The sequence below is a fragment of the Marmota marmota genome, unplaced genomic scaffold (assembly GCF_001458135.2).
Source record: "Marmota marmota marmota unplaced genomic scaffold, marMar, whole genome shotgun sequence".
Taxonomy (NCBI): domain Eukaryota; kingdom Metazoa; phylum Chordata; class Mammalia; order Rodentia; family Sciuridae; genus Marmota; species Marmota marmota.
The window spans coordinates 21313300-21331127 of record NW_025999990.1 but is presented as its reverse complement, the minus strand read 5'-3'; the positions used below and the strand labels follow the sequence as shown (position 1 = coordinate 21331127).

Genomic DNA, 17828 nt, shown 5'->3' with positions numbered 1-17828 from the left:
ACCAGGGTCCTGCTCTCATGGAGTTAAGGGGAGAGACAAACCTGGAATAATTATTTTCAAGAGCAAATCATGTAATAATAAGGAAAGAGGGGAAATCAATAGTGAGACTCAACTTAATCTAGAGACAGGGTCAGTGCCTCTTAGAGGAAGAGACATTGTTCTTGACACAGGAAGGACATTGGTAGATGACACCATCTCCACTTAGCCTTCCTAGCCAGCATTTTCTTTTTCTGTTGTCTAACAGCTGCAAACGGGACAAGGGGTCAAATAGAGCTTGGAAGAGAGATGTCTTTAACACAGAAATGCAAAAGAAATCCCAAATCACCAAGAACCTTTATTTTACTTCAAATAAACTTAAAGAGCAATAAAATTATCATGTTCTATTCATAAAACACTTTTACATCAATTACACTGATAGAAAAGTGAAATCCCTGAGGAGCCAACAATAAATAATAAAGTTAAAAACAGATCTGAATGCAAAGGCAAATTTCCTGAGCCTGTTTCAGTTTGGGGAAGTCAATGGTCCTTTGCAAATATGAATTTCTCAAAAGGATATTCAACTGATGCAAGTTTCCTGCTATGATAAGAAGCTGTCACGCTTAGAAGTACCTTATATTAAAAGGGGGAAATAATTAATCTTCTTTTAGTCATTTTTTTTTTCCTATAGTTCTAGGAAAGTTATTGCACAGGGCAGGAGAGATAAATATTTGCTCCTTGTAGTGACCTTTACAACATACAAGCAATAGTGCTGTTTTCATTTTAACTAAAATGCACCATTTTCTCATTGCTCAAAAGTTGTATGAAAGGTACATAACACCCCATAGCTTATGGGTGACAGAGGAAGAGCCAAATATTTGTAAAAGGACTGATTCTTGAAAGATTCCAGGGTCTAGCAAGTTTTCAAAAGATTGTAGAGACCCAGAATTGAAGATAATCAAAATGCCATATGTCATTGACTCTGTGAACTTTTTTTTTGGTCACAATTTACTGTCTCAAATTCAAATGGGTTTGGCTGTCAACAGGCTGTCACAAACCTATTGGCACCTTCACTACCCCATCTTCGGAGTGGTACATGAAATAGTGGCATAATTTACAATCTACAGCTTCTCAGATTATGTTAAATATGCTGCTCTGTAATTTAGTACACACGGTGAATCATATATTTTTTTTAAAGTTTAACATTTAAGTCCTAGTAATTTTCCCAATTGAAAAAAGATGCTGGCAAAACTATTTGGCATTTTTAATTTTAATTTTAGCCTAAGCATCACAGCTTCATGAAGAGTTAGTAAGAGTGATGTGGAATGAGCTTGCGCACTGGGTCCAGTTCCATCTCTCATCTGCTGGCAGAACTGTAAGGAAACTGATTTCACACTTCTGGGCCTTGTTTCTTCATCTGTAAAATGAGAATGTGGCTTCTAAGTCTTCCAGCCAAAAAGGAGGGTAACTTTAAATCTTGAACCATGAGAGTGTGTTGCTGTGAGATTCCAAAGCCATGCTGCTCTGTGGCTCAGAATACAGAGCAAAAGCCAAAGCCCAAAGCCAAAAGTGCATCTTCTGCAGTTGACAGCTCAGTCTCCACTGCAGCCCCCTCTGCCCCATGGAGCACTAACAGGAAACAGTTCCCAAACAGAAAACAGTTTATATTTAAATACACATATTTAAATACAAATCCCAAACAGGAAACAGTTCCTTTGCAACTTCAGTGAATGAGTGGGAAAGAATTATTTACCAGTCTGGGCAATTTGTAAACTTTGTCAAAAAAAAAAAAACAAAAACTGTAGCACTTTACTAACTTGAATTGATGTCTACTATAAATTTTAAATATTCAAGAATTTCAACAAGGGTTCACTTCAAAGTCTTCATGATTGACAAAGCTCTAGATTCTGCTGCTCTGGGTGCCTCTTTTCATGCCACAGAAGCACTAGCTGGAGAAAGCTTCCTCTTCTGAAAGAAAATTACAAAGAAACCTCACTTGAATGACCTATTCGCATCACCTTCAGGGTGTAACAACCAAAGTAAGTGTTGCTTAGTCAAGGAAAAGAAATGGTGAGGAATGGAAACTCCACACAATGAACAATGAAAGGTGATGATAATGGAAATGCTTTATGGTAGATAACACAAGTACTTATATTTTTATATGCATTTTTTTAAATTCAAAAATTATAATGTCTTTACCTAAACATGTTAGAATTAAAATCAGTCATAGCAGCTTAAAATATACACACACACACACACACACACAGAGAGAGAGAGAGAGAGAAATAGGAATAGCAGCTAAAATCAACAACCACAGAACAAATCACAAATTTCAAAATCTTTCTGTTTAAATTTTCATTCCAAAGTTTCACTCAAAACTATTTTAAGTATTGTAATAAGTTTCATAAATTGCTTAACTGGATTATTAACTAAACCAGGCTCACTTCTTTAAGATTCTCTGTAATTTGGTCAATTACACAGGTAGATATCGAGCCTCTATCCATTGAGCTGGTGCAAACATTAAAATTATATTACTTGAAAGAGAGAGAACTCAAGTAAATGTGACGGCACGAGCATCTTGCACTCATACATCAGATTCTTGAACTCTGGGGAGCTATAGTTTGGGGTCAGTGCTATTATATTCTACTAGAATATAAGCTTTACCCAAACAGGTAAGGGCAGAAAAGAAAGATTAAAAAAATAAAAAGAGGGCTGGGGTTGTGGCTCAGTGGTAAAGCACTTGACTTGCATGTGTGAGGCACTGGGGTTCCATTCCCAGCACTGCATATAAATAAATGAACCAAATAAAGGTCCATCAACAACTAAAAACAAAAAATAAATAAAAAATAAATAAATAAAAAGAAACTCTTGGAACTGCCAATGCCCTGCCCCATAGCCATCATCTGCAGTGTTAAATGGAACAGGTTTCCCCTCTGAATTCCAAGTCGTTGATTGATTTATCATGTTCTTGCTCTGTCTCTAATCAGGGCTTTGCACCTCTCGGTGAGAAAAAAGGAAGCTTATAAAAGAAAAAAGCAATGATGATGGGTTGTAAAGAGTACAGTTTATTTGTAGACCAGAAAGATATATCTAGTTAGAGAATGGAGTATTTTATTCTCCAATTTCCATAACTTTTACAGCCAAGTTGCTTAAATATGAAATACATTTCTTAAGCAAGAACATGTATTTAAATATAAACAGATACTAGTTAATTATTCCTATTTAATTAAGACAATTTGGCTTCTGTACTATGCAGTAAAGTGACTATAAGTCACAAAGTAGGTATTATTAGAGGAACTGAAGCAATGTACGATGTGCTAACTTGCAAGCACTTTTCAGTGGATAGAAGACCGTAGGAAATCCCTTGAGAGCACTGTTAACTCCTGTTTTGTGTCAGATGGGGTGCACACCTGTAATCCCAGCTACCCAGGAGACTTAAGCAGGAGGACCACAATTTCAAGGCCAGTCTGAGCCTCTTAGTAAGAACCTGTCTCAAAATTTTAAAATAGCCATAGCACATGCTTGTAATCCCAGAGGCTCAGGAGGCTGAAACAGGAGGATAACGAGTTCAAAGCCAGCCTCAGCAAAAGTGAGGCACTAAACAACTCAGTGAGATCCTCTCTCTAAATAAAATACAAAATAGGGCTGGGGATGTGGCTCAGTAGCCGAGTAGCCCTGAGTTCAATCCCCGGTACCCCCAAAATATAAATTTTATAATAAATAAAATAAATAAATTTTAAGGGCCAGAAATGTAGCTCAGTGGTAGAGTGCTTGCCTAATATGTGTAAGGCTCTGGGTTCAATTCCCAGTACCACAAACAAAACAACCTGTTTTGTTTCATAATTGACAGTAAATGTTACTAATACCAGGCCAGTGAGGGAAGGTGGAAGGCTTGTCCAGTTCTTTTATGATTTCCTGTATCTCACTGACCTACTTCTTATGATTCCCAAGAAAAAACAAGATCAAGAAAATGCAAATAGACCAACCCTTCAAAACAGCCTTTCATCAAAGAAGTAATACATTCTTCTTGTAGCTAAACTAGAAAACAGGATAAACAAAAAGGAAAACTACTACCTATTCAAGTATATAGCCTTTCAGACTTTTTCTTGGCTTCTAAATGCCTATAGGGTTGTAGCCCAGGTAAGCCCATTTGGGTAAAAAAAAAAAATGCTTTAAGACAGACACAGTAGTACATGCCTGTAATCCCAGCAGCTTGGGAGGCTGAAGCAGGAGGATGGTGAGTTCAAAGCCAACCTCAGCAAAAGTGAGGCACTAAGCAACTCAATGAGACCCTGTCTCTAAATTAAATACAAAATAGGACTGGGATATGCCTCATCAGTCAAGTGCCCCTGAGTTCAATCCCCAGTACCAAAACAAAAATAAAAACAAAAAACCTTTATGAGGAGTTTCATTGAATTTTTTGTTTGTTTGTTTGTAGTCCTGGGGTTGAACCCAGAAATGCTCTAACACTGAGCTATATCTCCAACCCTTTTTTAAATTTTTTTATTTTTACATTTGTGAAGACTGCTTTTGATTTGGGGCTTGTTCTAAGCATCTGAGTGCCAAGGAGAACCAGCCACTATGAGACAGCTGACTTTCTAGTGCTCTTCCAAGAATCCTTGTGGTTTGTGGGTTCAGAGCAGTGACATTCTGGAGGGGGATGGCCCCTGTGACTCCAGGGTGAATGTAATAAGTGTGATGACATTTACATTGTTTTCAGTGACTTCTCTTTACTTGACTTTTCCCCCCTTTTAGAGGGAAGGAGAAGACACTAAAAGCTAAATGACTTAAACAGGGGGGCCATGTGTGTGTTGTTCATGAGCATGCCTAAATGTAGATGTGTAATAGCTATGAAAGACTTTAACCAGAGCAGAAAGAATCATAGGATAATTAATTAAGGGGAAATGCCCTGTTCAAATACACAAGGAGTGTTTCCAGTCAGCTTCTGGTTGTAGGATCCAAAGAGGTCAAGCTGAAATGACACCACACCCACCAGTGTGCTGCCCTGTCACAAGGCCTGGTTTGTTTGTGGTGGTGTCATAAAGAGGATTCAAAGGCCTCAGAAACACAATCACCAATCCCAGTGCAACTTGACTATGTGAAAATTAAAATTTCTTACCTTTATGTTATTGATAGAGCAAACTGTAGTCATCAACCAAAGAATAATCAGGGTCATCTACAGAGGACAGAACATAAAACAGCATTCTAACTGTTTTTTCATGATGGATCTTAACTCTTTTCAAACCAAGGTACTCTACTTAAAGATTTGGGTGACTACCTTTTTGTAAGGAGAAAATGTATCTGGCAATGAAACCTATAACTGTCATGACTACAAACCAGAGAACATTCTAGAAGTCCCTATTATGACTTCTTCATCCAAGTCTAGATATTAGTATCTGCAGTAAAGCCATCTTCAAAAATTTACAAAATAATACTCTATTATCATGTATAACTAAAAAGAACAAAAAAATATACAAAATTAAGTCCCATATAATCAACTGGTAATTATAAGAAAACAAGAAATAAATTAAATCAATATATTATTCAAAGATTTGATTTCAGCACTATATATTCATCAGTCATTACATTTTTTACTGAGCCATCAAACACAAAGTTATTTTCTTCCCTCATTCCTTTGAATGCTGGTAGATAACACTTTTTTTCCTTTAAATAGTAAATATTTTTAAGGACCTACTATATACCTAGGACTATATTAGGTATAGGTAGGGTTTCAAGAGAAGATAAAGTGCCTGTCCTCAGGGATCTTGTAATTATCCAGGGGGGGAAAAAAACTAACAAAAAAATGCTGAGATGTGTGGTTCTTCCAGAGGAATCCTAGGAGTTCAGAGAAAAAGGGGACTACCAGTGTGATCAGTGAAAGATCCCACTATGAGCAGTGTACAAAATATATAACATTAAGTTACATACTTTCAGATATGTTTACCTTCCATAAATGACATGTCTGTGTAATCCAAAGGGGGGAATTGTATCACATGATCCAAGTTGAAATAATCTCTGATAAAATTGTCTTATAATAAGTTTCTTTTGGTTGCAAGTGTACACAGTAATTCATTAGGCTTTTTGTTGGTCTATTTACTAAATAATAATTGTTTATAATTATAATTATTTTATTTTTAAAAAATAGAGATTTCTATAGTTCTTAAGAGACAAAAAGTCCTTTATAATATTTTAAACATTCATTATTGCTTCTATTTTAATTCATTTCTGATATCAATTTATTATAAATTCTCAAATAATAAAACTATGGTTTCACTCTATCTAGTTTTCCACAACCCTAATAAAAATTTATCATTGTTTGTTAGCCCTTTTATACAGTGGAAGAACCTCTAGAGAAAGCTTCTACATCAGAACTCCAACAGGTTGATCATCAGGCTTGAGAATTTTAATCACAGGATTACACAATTAATTTTTAGCCATCAGATACTGTAATGTCTCTGTCTCCCTAGTCATTGATGTTAACCTTCCCTTTTCTCAATATTTCCTAACCCTCTAGCCTTTGTTACATTTCCTGCAACAATATGATGTTCTCTTTCCCACTGTACTGAAAGTAATAGCAATACAGTCAAAGTGAAAGTGTTTGTGTGCAGGTTTGAAGATCTCAAAAGAAAACGTTTCTTTTGTCACTTTAGTTGTTAAATTCTCTTGGATAAACTATAAAATAAACCACCAATTACCAAATTTCACTCTGTGACAAACAGTATTACCATGAGATTCTAATACAAGTTCATCCTCTTGGGAATTCAATCCTATTTAATCCCTTCTTACCCCTTATTTCAAAATTTTAACTCTTCAATCTTAAAGAAAACCTGACCTAAGAATTTCAAAAGGCCTTTCTTGATGGCTTACCTGGTACACTTTTAGGAACTGGGAGAGGTCCTCTCCTGTAAGAAATGAAAACCAAAGTCCTTCACATAAGTTTGTGCTATTGTCATAATTTCCTGCTTCATACTACAAGCACAGTATACTCTAATCAGCTCAGGTTTTTGCACTAAAGGGCCAAGAAAGCTCAGATGAGGCAGATGATCTGCAGCCCTGACCTATTGAAATCTGAGGTGCAGACACGATATGGTGCCGAGGGGCAGATGCATAGTGGGTAGGGATGCAGGGCCCTGCCCCTGCAACCTAGGCTGGCAGGATTAAAACCCCAGCTATATGGGCAAGATGTACCGGTATCCTTGTTCATCAGCATCTTCTTACGTAGACAGAAATACTAACAGCTCCTACCTCATTGTAAGGATTAAAACTTCTAGTTCACATTAATTATTGTGAACAGTGCCTGGTGTTCTTAAATACGATAGTGAACATGCAATCCCTCCCAAACACTCCCCATGTTTCCTACAACTTAAACAGAAAATTCAACAGCTTAGACTTCTAACTGACTTTATATAAACAGAAGTGTCTCTTCCTTCAGGATCTATAATATGAGAGGCAGCAAAATTTTCCTGTTAAGGGCCCAGTAGAAAATGATTTACTGTTTCTGTCACAACTCTCTTCAGCTCTAGTGGAAAAACATAAACAAAATATAACCCACTAAGAGTGGCTGTGTCCCAAAATGTGTCTCTACATGAACACTGAAATTTGAATCTCATAGGATTTTCACATGTCATGAAATAGAATCCTTTTGATTTTTTTTCAGCTATTTAAAAATGTAAAAACTTAACTCACAGACTCTACAAAAACAGATCAGCCAGGCATGGTGGTGCACACCTGTAATACCAGAGGCTTGGGAGGCTGAGGCAGGAGTCACAAGTTCAAAGCCAGCCTCAGCAAAAGTGAGGTGCTAAGCAACTCGGTGAGACCCTGTCTCTAAATAAAATACAAAATAGGGCTGGGGATGTGGCTCAATGGTCAAGTGCCCCTGAGTTCAATCCTTGCTATCCCCCAAAAAATAAGCAGACCAGATTTGACTCATAGGGGTCATAGTTTGCTAACTCCTGCTATAAGATACATAAAGGAATAATAGTGATCACATTCAGGCAAGACATAGTCCTCCTTGAACTATGACCAATAAAATCCACTTAGCACTTGTGCTCAAAGCGCTGTTTCTAAAAACCTAGCAGCCTCGCTATGCAGAGGCAATGATAGATCTGTTCCAACTGTCATGTCTTTACATGATAAATACGCCCATTTCTGTTTGTCAATTAAAAAATAAACTTTAAAAATAGACTATGCTTTAGAACATTAATAATAAAAACATTTATTAGAAGTATTTTCGTCATGTGAAAGGTAGCTGGTTGTTACCTTGCCAAGTTAGGCCCTGTGGTCTTTCCTGGTGGGGCAGCATTCCGCTGCGGGCAGTAGAAATTCTCATACATGATGGGTGCTAGGAGAGTCATGGAGGAAGGAACCATTAAGAAGCTGAAGGCTGGATCTGGAATGTCCCCCCAAGGCTCATATATTACAGGCTTGGTCCACATCCTGGTACTATTGGGAGAAGTGGGGCCCAGGAGGACACCTTGAGGTCATTGAGAGTGTGCCCTTGGAGGAGATTGTGGACCCTGGTCTCTCTTCCTTCACTTTTTCATATCCCAGCTGGGAGGAGAGCCACTTGTTCTGTCACATGCTCCCCCCATGATGTGTTGTCTTACCATAAGCCCAAAAGGAACCAGCGAACCAACCATGGACTGGAACCTCAAAACTGTGAGCCAGAATAAACCCTTTCTCTTATAAGTTCCTTTATTTCAGTCAGTAACTAACTCAGCAGGTGCCTTACATTCTCAATGACATCTGACAGGAAAGACTAACAGAATGGCTTAAACAGTTCTCCCCATCCCAGCCTCCTGTCCCCCTTCACCTGGTGGAATCTGTCCAGTTTTGCGTTGATTCACAAAGTACTCGATGTCCTTCTCAATGCTGCACATTTCTAAAGTTTTACGAACTTGTTCATACATCTAACAAAAAGAAGATGAATCCTTAGATAAAAGCAGGTCAGTGATAATTGTAGCAGAGCTCCTTTAAGAAGGAGGTTTGAGCCAGTCATGGTTGGGGGTTGGGGGGATGCACACCTGTAATACAAGTGACTTGGGAGGCTGAGGTAGGAGGATCACAAGTTCAAAGTCAGCCTCGGCAATTTAGTGAGACCCTAAGCTACTTAACAAGACTCTGTCTCAAAATAAAAAGTGAAAAAGGGCTGGCAATGTGGCTCAGTGGTTAAGAGCCCCTGGATTCTAATCCCTGGTACCAAAAAGGAAAAGGAGATTTGAGCCAGGCATGGTGTCACTCAGGAGGCTGAGGCAGGAGGATCACAAGTTAGAGGTCAGTCTGGGCCATTTAGCAAGGCCATGTGTCAAAATAAAAAGGCCTGGGAGGTGTAGTTTTAGTAGTAGAGTGCCCCCTGGATTCAAGCCCCTATAGCACACACACACAAAAAGAGGTTTGATGAATGGCTGACTCCAAATTTTGAAAAGAAACAAAAAACATTCCCAGGTCCCAGACTAATATAATGGTTTTTGTGAATATGTGCTATTCAATTTTAAAAAAATATTCCAGGAAATAAATGTATCTTTATGTCAAGACAAAAATTTAGGCTGTAAATTGTTTTTTTTTAAAAAAAAAACTATATTACAAAAAACTAGATACAAAGTCCCATGATACAACACCAACACCACATACAAATACAATTGCCTACCTTGAAGAAAAATTTTTCCATTCAATTCTAAGGGTTTTCTGGGTGTTAAGACATTCTTTTAAAGTGAGTGTGTCATCTAAGTGAGGATAAGAATGGCTATTTCTCAGCAAAGAAGTTTGCAATAACCTGAGGTGATGCTCTGAGATCTGGGGACCTGAAATGACTGTGCACAAGTAGATCCTAGACAATGGTCATGGAAATACAGGTGAAGAACATCTTCAGCCCTGCAGGGACCCTCAGCCTGGGCACAGGTCAGTCTGCAATACTTGGTGCTATCCTGAGTGACCTTATTACAGACTGCAGCAGTCTCTGGGACTCACATTCATGCTGTGACATCTGTCTTCCATCCATTAAGCTGTCTTTGGGTTCCCTTCTCTGCTCTCCTGCCTTAATTCTGAATGTCTTAATTAGAAAGTCATGGATCAGGAGTCAGGCAGGTTGCATGTTTTTCTGGGCCCTTGTATCAAGTCAATGTGTGGCCTTGGGCAAGTCACTTTGCCTCTCTCCACGGGAGCAGGGAGAGAGGATGAACTAATAAGCCCCTGGGGTTCTTTCCATCTAATGAACCCAGTACACAGAGCCACAGTCCTCCGTAGAACCTCTGACTTACATCATCACTTTTGACACATTGTTGTGACAGCTGATTCACATGTACCCACAGTGCATTCCGGAAGAAGTTTATTCGTTCACATTCTTGAGCCTCCAATACCTACAGAAAGACAGTTATTTGTACACACATATGCAGACAAAGGAGCCATCCTTTAGACTGGATGGGACTTAAATAGTGTCAACCTTCAATTGTCTGTAAGCTTATTGTCTCATGGGGTACTCCCCCACCACCACCACTGAAGAAGCTCAGCACTAACAACTTAAATGGATCCTGATACATTTTAACATAAACAGGGCTAGATAGAGTTCTGAAGGTAAGACATAATGATGACCAGAGACAACAGTGTTCTAGCCTGAGTTCCGGCAGACATTTCCAAATGCCTTATGGACATGTCCACCCGTGTAGCCTGCCAGAGCCCCCATGCTCCCCTCCTACTAATTTGACAAGCAAAACTGTCATAATTATTGAAGCTAGTTGATGAGGACGTGGGGGCTCTCTTACTTGTTTTTTGTCTTAGGGTATGTTTAAATTTTTCCATAATAAAAAAAAGTTAAAATAAAAGTCACTGCCTAAGCAACAGTGTTTGGGATATAAGCAAATGCCAACTTTTGAAAAATCAAGCTATTCAACAAAGTGGATGATGTTCTATGCAACAGTAAGTATTATATGTATTAACATTTTTTAAAACATTGAATGCCATAGCTACTACATTTTTTAGGCTTCTTGTAATACAAAACTTGAGCAAGGTACAGTGATGCACACCTTCAGTTCCACTATTTGGAAGGCTGGGACAGATGGATCTCAAGTTCCAGCAACTTATCAAAACCTCATCTCAAAATTTAAAAAGAGGAGGTGGGGAGATGAAAGGACTGGGGATGTAGCTCAGTGGTAAAGCATCCCGGTTTCAATCCCTACTACAAAAAAATAATTATAATATAAAACTTGAAATATACACCAGTAGAGAGAATAGTATAATGAGTCCCTGTGTATCCATCATCAAACATTTATCAACCCAAGACTCATTCTATCTTACTGGTATCACTACCAACTACCCTACTACCTGGGTATTTTGAAATAAATGCATTATTTCACCTGTATTTTTATTACAGAATATTTCATATAGAATCATAGAGGGCAAAATAGTGAATACCTGCATACCAACCACCCAGCTCTGTCAGAATCTTGGACCATATTTTTTTAAAATATTTATTTTTTAGTTGTAGTTGGACACAATATCTTTATTTTACTTATTTATTTTTATGTGGTGCTGAGGATGGAACCCAGCGCCTCATACATGCTAGGCGAGTACTCTACTGCTGAGCCACAACCCCAGACCATTTGGGGGCCATATTTGCATCAGATTTTGGTGAACTCCCTGTGGGACTTCCCCAATGTCTATCATTTCTTCAGTTCCCCAGAGATGACCTAGATATTATCATTCCCGTGCAGATTTCAGTAGTACATCTGCATCTATGAAATGTATGTGATATGACTTGGCAACTTTTAAATCATATAAAAATGGGCTCATTCCAGGCTTTTCATGAGGGTGTGGAGTTAGAAAAATAAAGCAGAAAAAAGTCCTTTAGTGGTGACATAGTGACCAACAGTATCAAATGGTAGAGAGAGGTCAAAAAACAAACTTTAGAAACCACAAAGGCCAGGCTGGGGTGTAGTCCAGTGATAGAGCACTTGCCTAGCTTTGGGTTTGACCATAGTACCACAAACAGTAAAATAAAAAAGTGAAATGGGGGCTGGGGCTGTAGCTCAGTGGCAGAGTGCTTGCCTAGTATGCTAAGGTACTGGGTTCCATCCTCAGCACCACATAAAAATAAATAAAATAAAGGCATTCTGTCCATCTACAACTACAAAAAAAAGTAAAATGAAATGGTACAAAGACCCCACTGGGCCTCACACCAAGGGGATCTTTGGTGACCTCTGAGAGAGGAGGGAGCAGCTGCAGGGAAGCAAACCTTAGGCTGAGACAAGGACTAGAATAGAACTTCAAAACTCACAGCCAGGGCTCAGCATTGGAGAGAATACAGAGGGTAACAAAAGCTGGTGGAATGTAAAGCTAGGAATGATGGAGTTTGCATACAAGACAGCAGCCATTCATGTTAAAAAGAGCTGTGCCCAAAGGGGTGGGAAAAGGCCAACTAGATGGGATGAGATCTTGACAGGGCAGGGAGCCACCCTTTTTCCCTTCTGATAGGAGAAGGGGAGCTATTGATCAGTGGTTCTCATACTGAATTCATAGAAGTCACCGGACCCCGAGTTTCTGACTCTAAAGGTCTGGGCTTGGTCTGAGACTCTACATCACTAACAATTTCCCAGTTGATACTCATGCTGCTAGTCCTAAAACCACACTTGGACAACCACTGGTAAGGAAACTTCCAGACAAGGGGACAGAAACTTGAAGAAGTTTCTGGATTATATCTTTTAAATTTTTCTGGGAAATCACGAGGTCATGTGCTGATCATGAAAGGGGGGTACTGGTGAAATTGGAAAACAACTTCAAAGCCTGCTCACCAGCTGTCTGCATTTCCCATAGAACCCAGCCAGTACGGGCAAGGCTCTCAATGTTCATTAGTAGACTCAGCCAACCATTCACCAATTCAGCTGGTTCTTGTCTGCACTGACCAAACCTTAGACTAAAGCTCCGGATAGAATTGGACAGCATGGTCAGGATGAGGAGGAAGCTGAAAGATGAGGCCTGGAAGAAAGTATTTTAGTTCCTTCCCTTCATCACTGAAAGTCCTAATTTCCAACACCCTCAAGCTTTTAGTGGAATGAGAATTGGGGTGCTATAATAAGAGGCAGAGTCTACAGGTTGTAGGCAGAAGGCATGCCCTGAGCAGCTTCCGGTTCCGGTTACCTCACAGGCTTTGATGTGCTCACTCTGCCAGTCCTCTCGGACCTTATCCAGCGTGTTGACGTGCAGCATGTACGCTTTGTCTGCAAAAGAAGAGAGGAGTGTCACCTCGGACTAGAAAGGCTCATCAGACTTGCATGGAGTTGAAGAGTCCCCAGGAGCTCTGAACTTTGGAAGACCAAAATTACATCTTTCACCCTCACAACCTCTTGGTGAGATAAGCAAAGATGGGTGTCACTTTCGTTGAACACTGAACCAAACATTGAGCAAGAAATGCCCCAAGAAAGAAGTGAAAGCTGAAGAGGAACCTCAAACAGGGTTTCCTTTGTCTACTACAATGGTTTCCATCATTTTCATTTCCAGGAAAGCCATCAGACAAGAGATGCAAAAGAAACTCTCCTGAGTCCCAAAGGAGCACTAAGACACTTTTAGTTTGGATTTAGAGGCTTCCTAAGTGACCCTCCTCATAACATGTTGTCTCCTGCAGGATATTCTGGGAAGTGGAAGCCTTCACAAGCACCTGATTAGATTTCTGTGCAACTTGGCTGGGATTCTTCCAAAGCAGATAAGGACTACCAGGGCTGAAACAGGTTTTTAGATAGATGTCCCCAAAAGTCAGTGCACACCTGATTACAGAGCAGCTACCACATGTCTCCCCCCACCCCACCTTTCACTCAGTCCTCCCACAGCAAGACCTCAGCAGACAGTGGCCAGAATCTAGGCCTGACCTGGGGTCTGCTCTTCCTTCCTCCCCTCACCAACATCCCTACATGCCTTGCCCTACCTTCCTTCTTCACTTCTGACATTTTGATAATCCTACTTTATATACATCTGTTCTCAGTTGTAAAAGTACTTTTCTCAGAGGTTAGGATAACACAAACCCCACCACCCACCCTTCCCATCCGTGGGGGCAGCGCCCTCACCAGAGTCCTCTACTGCAGTCTTGGAAGTTGCCAGTTTCACAAAGAGCTGTGGGAAAGAAAAGAACAAGAGATCAGGAACACTGGACCTGGCAAAACAGATGTAAAAGGGACTAGATGAGACTAGTCCCTCGGGAGCAAATCATTCAACCTGCTCTTTAATCTTCTCACCCTTAGAAAAGAATCATAAAGCATCTTGCCCCTGCCTTCCTAAAGACATGCTCCTGCCCTCCGGCTGACAATCTTATACTAATATTTTATAAAATTACATTTCTAATCCACCCAAGCAAGAGGCGGCCTAACAACAAAAAATACAGGAGTTGAGTTTTTAAAAAGGTGAACAAAATCAGACCTCTAATGCCACCTCTTGTTCCCTTATGGCCATATTTTGCTAGTTCTTTTCCCCAACTCCAAAAATGGGACAAGGGTTTTTCTGGGTCAGAAGATCGTCATAAATTAAGGGAAGACATTGCCTTAACCTTAGGGTACAGGTCCATTTCTAAATTAAAATTCTTAGGCCCAGTGCAGTAGCAGACATCTATAAACCCAGGTACTTGGGTTTATGAGGCAAGAAGATCACAAGTTCAAGGCCAGCCTGGGCAACTTAACAAGACCCTGTTTCAAAATTTAAAAAATAAAAAAGGGGCAGGGAACATAGCTTGGTGGTCCAGCATTTGCCTAGCTCATGTAAAGGCCAGGGCTCAATGTCCAGGACCACCAAAAAAAATTTTTTTTAAGCTGGCTTTAAACTGATAGATGTAAATCTCAGATTTATCATGTTGTGGGCCCTCCTAGGTACCTTTTCTTGTTGCTTCTGGTTTGCCATGTTGGCGCTCCGGTGGACAGCCTGCTCCGCCTCATCTTTGTCCCGGCATTTCTGCTCATAGATCTTCTTTGCCTTTATTATAAATGAAGAGAGGGACAAGACAGGTGAGCAGGCTGTAACCTTGAAAAGCAGCTGCCCCAGCCCACCACACCCAGCACAAACAGAGCACTCTGGTTAACACTGTGACCACCACTAGACCGTGGCTCTCAGAGGGCAGATACTTTTTCTTCTCAATCTTTGAAAGGTCTCTCTAGCTCTAGCCCTCTTTCAAATTGCGGATGGAGTGGAAATTCCATCAAGGAAATAATAATTCCTATTAAATAACACAAAGTGCATGAGCTCTAAAAATTGACAGAAATAAAAGATGGAATTTGAAGTAGGCAAAATTAAAATATTTATGGAACTCTAAGATGTGTAACCCAACATTTATATGACATTCATAATCAGAATTTATGTGCAATCCATTTGGTCATTGGTACCAATTCATTCTAATTATGTCTCTGTATTCTAATATGCTGTACAACTCTGGACCGTGGGAAACCCTTCCCAATGCCATCATCTCTTTCTCCTTGGTATAGTCATGTTCCTTTTTCATTTAAAGAATTTTGCTTTACATAGTTTGCATGGTCTATTCTATGCCATCCTTACTATCAGTATTACAGAAACAGTTCACAAAGAATAATCATTAGTCAATCTAGAACTAATTATCTGCTTCAACTATGGAAAGAGCCTTAACTTGCCTAAACAGAGCAAAGAACTGAACAATCAGCTAATAAAGTAAAAATGGTGGGGAAAACACTTGAATAAGAATGAAGACCACCCCACACTTCTTAGTCCTTGTTTGGCTGGTGAGTCAGAGATCAAGTACTGGAGGTTCAGGAATAGGTTCAAATCCAACCTTACCACTGTCCACGGGTTCTTTTCCTTTTTCTTTTAGAATTTTAGCATTTATTTCCAAAAATGGGAACTTACCAAATACTGCTTTTTAACTTACTTTTCTAATGCATTGTGAACATGTTAGCATGTCAACAAATACCCTTCAATATAATTTTATATGGGTAATTTGCTTTATAATAGATGGGTGTATTCTGACTTTAAATTTTTAGTGCATTATAGTTATACATAATTGTGGGGTTCATTTTGACATATTCACAAGTGAATATAAAATAGTTTTCTCCATTTAAACCCCAAGTACTACCCTATTTCCATATGTTCTTTTTTTAATATTTATTTTTTGGTTAGACACAATACCTTTATTTTGTTTATTTATTTATTTTTATGTGGTTTTTTGAGGATCGAACCCAGGGCCTCGTGCATGCTAGGCGAGCACTCTACCGCTGAGCCACAACCCCAGCCCCTCCACATGTTCTTTAATAAATTACTCGGTCTCTCTGTGCTGATTTCTCTGTCTATAAAGTAAGAATTTTATATATAAATACAATATATATTTTTCTCAAATGTGTACGAAAATGAAAGCAGATATAAATTGTATTTATATCTGCATACACACACATATATCTTTTATTTACTTATACATGCCATAATTTTCTTAACCAGATCTCTATTGGTGGGCATTGGTCTGGGTTCCTACTTTTTAATTTTTTTTTCTAGATTGTTATTGGTGCATTATAGTTGTATATAATGGTGGGATTTGTATTCCTACGTGCACACAATATAACAGTATAATTTAGCCAATATCATTTCTCCTTTCCCTCTCTCCCATCCCAGTTCCTTTCCTCTGCTCTATCCTTCAATTTTCTTGAAATCCACCTCTCCCCCCCCCCACACACACACACACTGCTTTCTTTTCCTTTTTCCTCTTTGGCTTCTACATATGAGAGAAAACATAGAACACTTGACTTTCTGGGTTTGGATTATTTCACTTAACATAATGTTCTCAAGTTCCATCCATTTTCCTGCAAATGACATAATTTTTGTTCTTCTTTATAGCTAAAAAAAAATTCCACTGGGTATACATACCACATTTTCTCTATCTATTCATCCATTGTTAGACACCTGGGCTGGGTCCATAGTTTGGCTATTGTGAATTGTGTTGCTATAAACATGGGTCTGTGTGTATGGCTATAGTATGACTTTAATTCTTTAGGAGGAATACTAAGGAGTGGTAAAGCTGGGTCACACGATGGTTCCATGCTTCACCTTTTGAGAAACCTCCATACTGATTTCCATAGTTTTTGTACTTACAATCCCACCAACTTCCCACTTTTTATTAGACATAACAAAACTCTGATTTTATTTTGAGTAGTGTAAATTTATATATACAGGAAAAATTCCTAGAAATATAATTATCTGGCAAAAAAATAAAATAAACCTGTATCAGATTTCCCTCCAAGAGTGGTACCAAGTATATTTCTGCCAATAGTATGTGACACTACCTCACACTCTAACCAATACCAAGTTCAGCCAATATTCTCAATCTTTTCTAACATTGAAGTAAAAATATTTCCATATTGTTCTTATTTACATATCTTTTACTATTACTAAAGTAGTTTTTCCTTTCTACTTCAGGTATTTTATTACTTTCCTCTTGGAACATTTTTCATTTTAACTGATTACTAATAGCTCAGTGTATATTAGGAATAGTAACCTAATATATAAATTTATATATAATATATATATAAATTATAATACTAATAATATATATAAATTTATATATTAGGTTACTATTCCTAACGCATATAATGTTCCTTATATTGTGTCACAAATATTTTTCCCAGTGTTTCGTTTATTATAGAAATATGTGTAAGGAGATTTTCTTTTTCTTTTACCATAGAGAAGCCTTAAGTTTTAATGTTGCCATGTTATTTATTTTTCTTTTGGGGGGCAGTGGCGGGAGTACTGGGGATTAAACTCAGGGCATTGGATTGCTGAACCACATCCCCAGACCCATTTTGTATTTAGAGACAGGGTCTCACTGAGTTGCTTAGTGTCTCGCTTTTGCTTTGAATTCAAGATCC

General features: G+C 38.8%; 1 protein-coding gene across 4 annotated transcripts in view; it reads right to left on the bottom strand.

Moving 5' to 3' along the window:
* Nucleotides 1-314: 314 nt before the first annotated feature.
* The window catches only part of Pstpip2 (proline-serine-threonine phosphatase interacting protein 2), a 66556-nt gene continuing 49042 nt past the window's right edge, over nucleotides 315-17828 (bottom strand). For all 4 annotated transcript variants that reach the window (XM_048806288.1, XM_048806286.1, XM_015482416.2 and 1 more), the window contains 9 exons: nucleotides 14824-14922; nucleotides 14028-14073; nucleotides 13108-13187; nucleotides 10236-10334; nucleotides 8792-8888; nucleotides 8239-8320; nucleotides 6844-6878; nucleotides 5096-5152; nucleotides 315-1944 (listed from right to left, as the gene is read on the bottom strand). In XM_048806288.1, the coding sequence (XP_048662245.1) occupies nucleotides 5103-5152; nucleotides 6844-6878; nucleotides 8239-8320; nucleotides 8792-8888; nucleotides 10236-10334; nucleotides 13108-13187; nucleotides 14028-14073; nucleotides 14824-14922 (588 nt within the window). In that variant the 3' untranslated portion in view covers nucleotides 315-1944; nucleotides 5096-5102. The remainder of the gene's footprint in view (nucleotides 1945-5095; nucleotides 5153-6843; nucleotides 6879-8238; nucleotides 8321-8791; nucleotides 8889-10235; nucleotides 10335-13107; nucleotides 13188-14027; nucleotides 14074-14823; nucleotides 14923-17828) is intronic.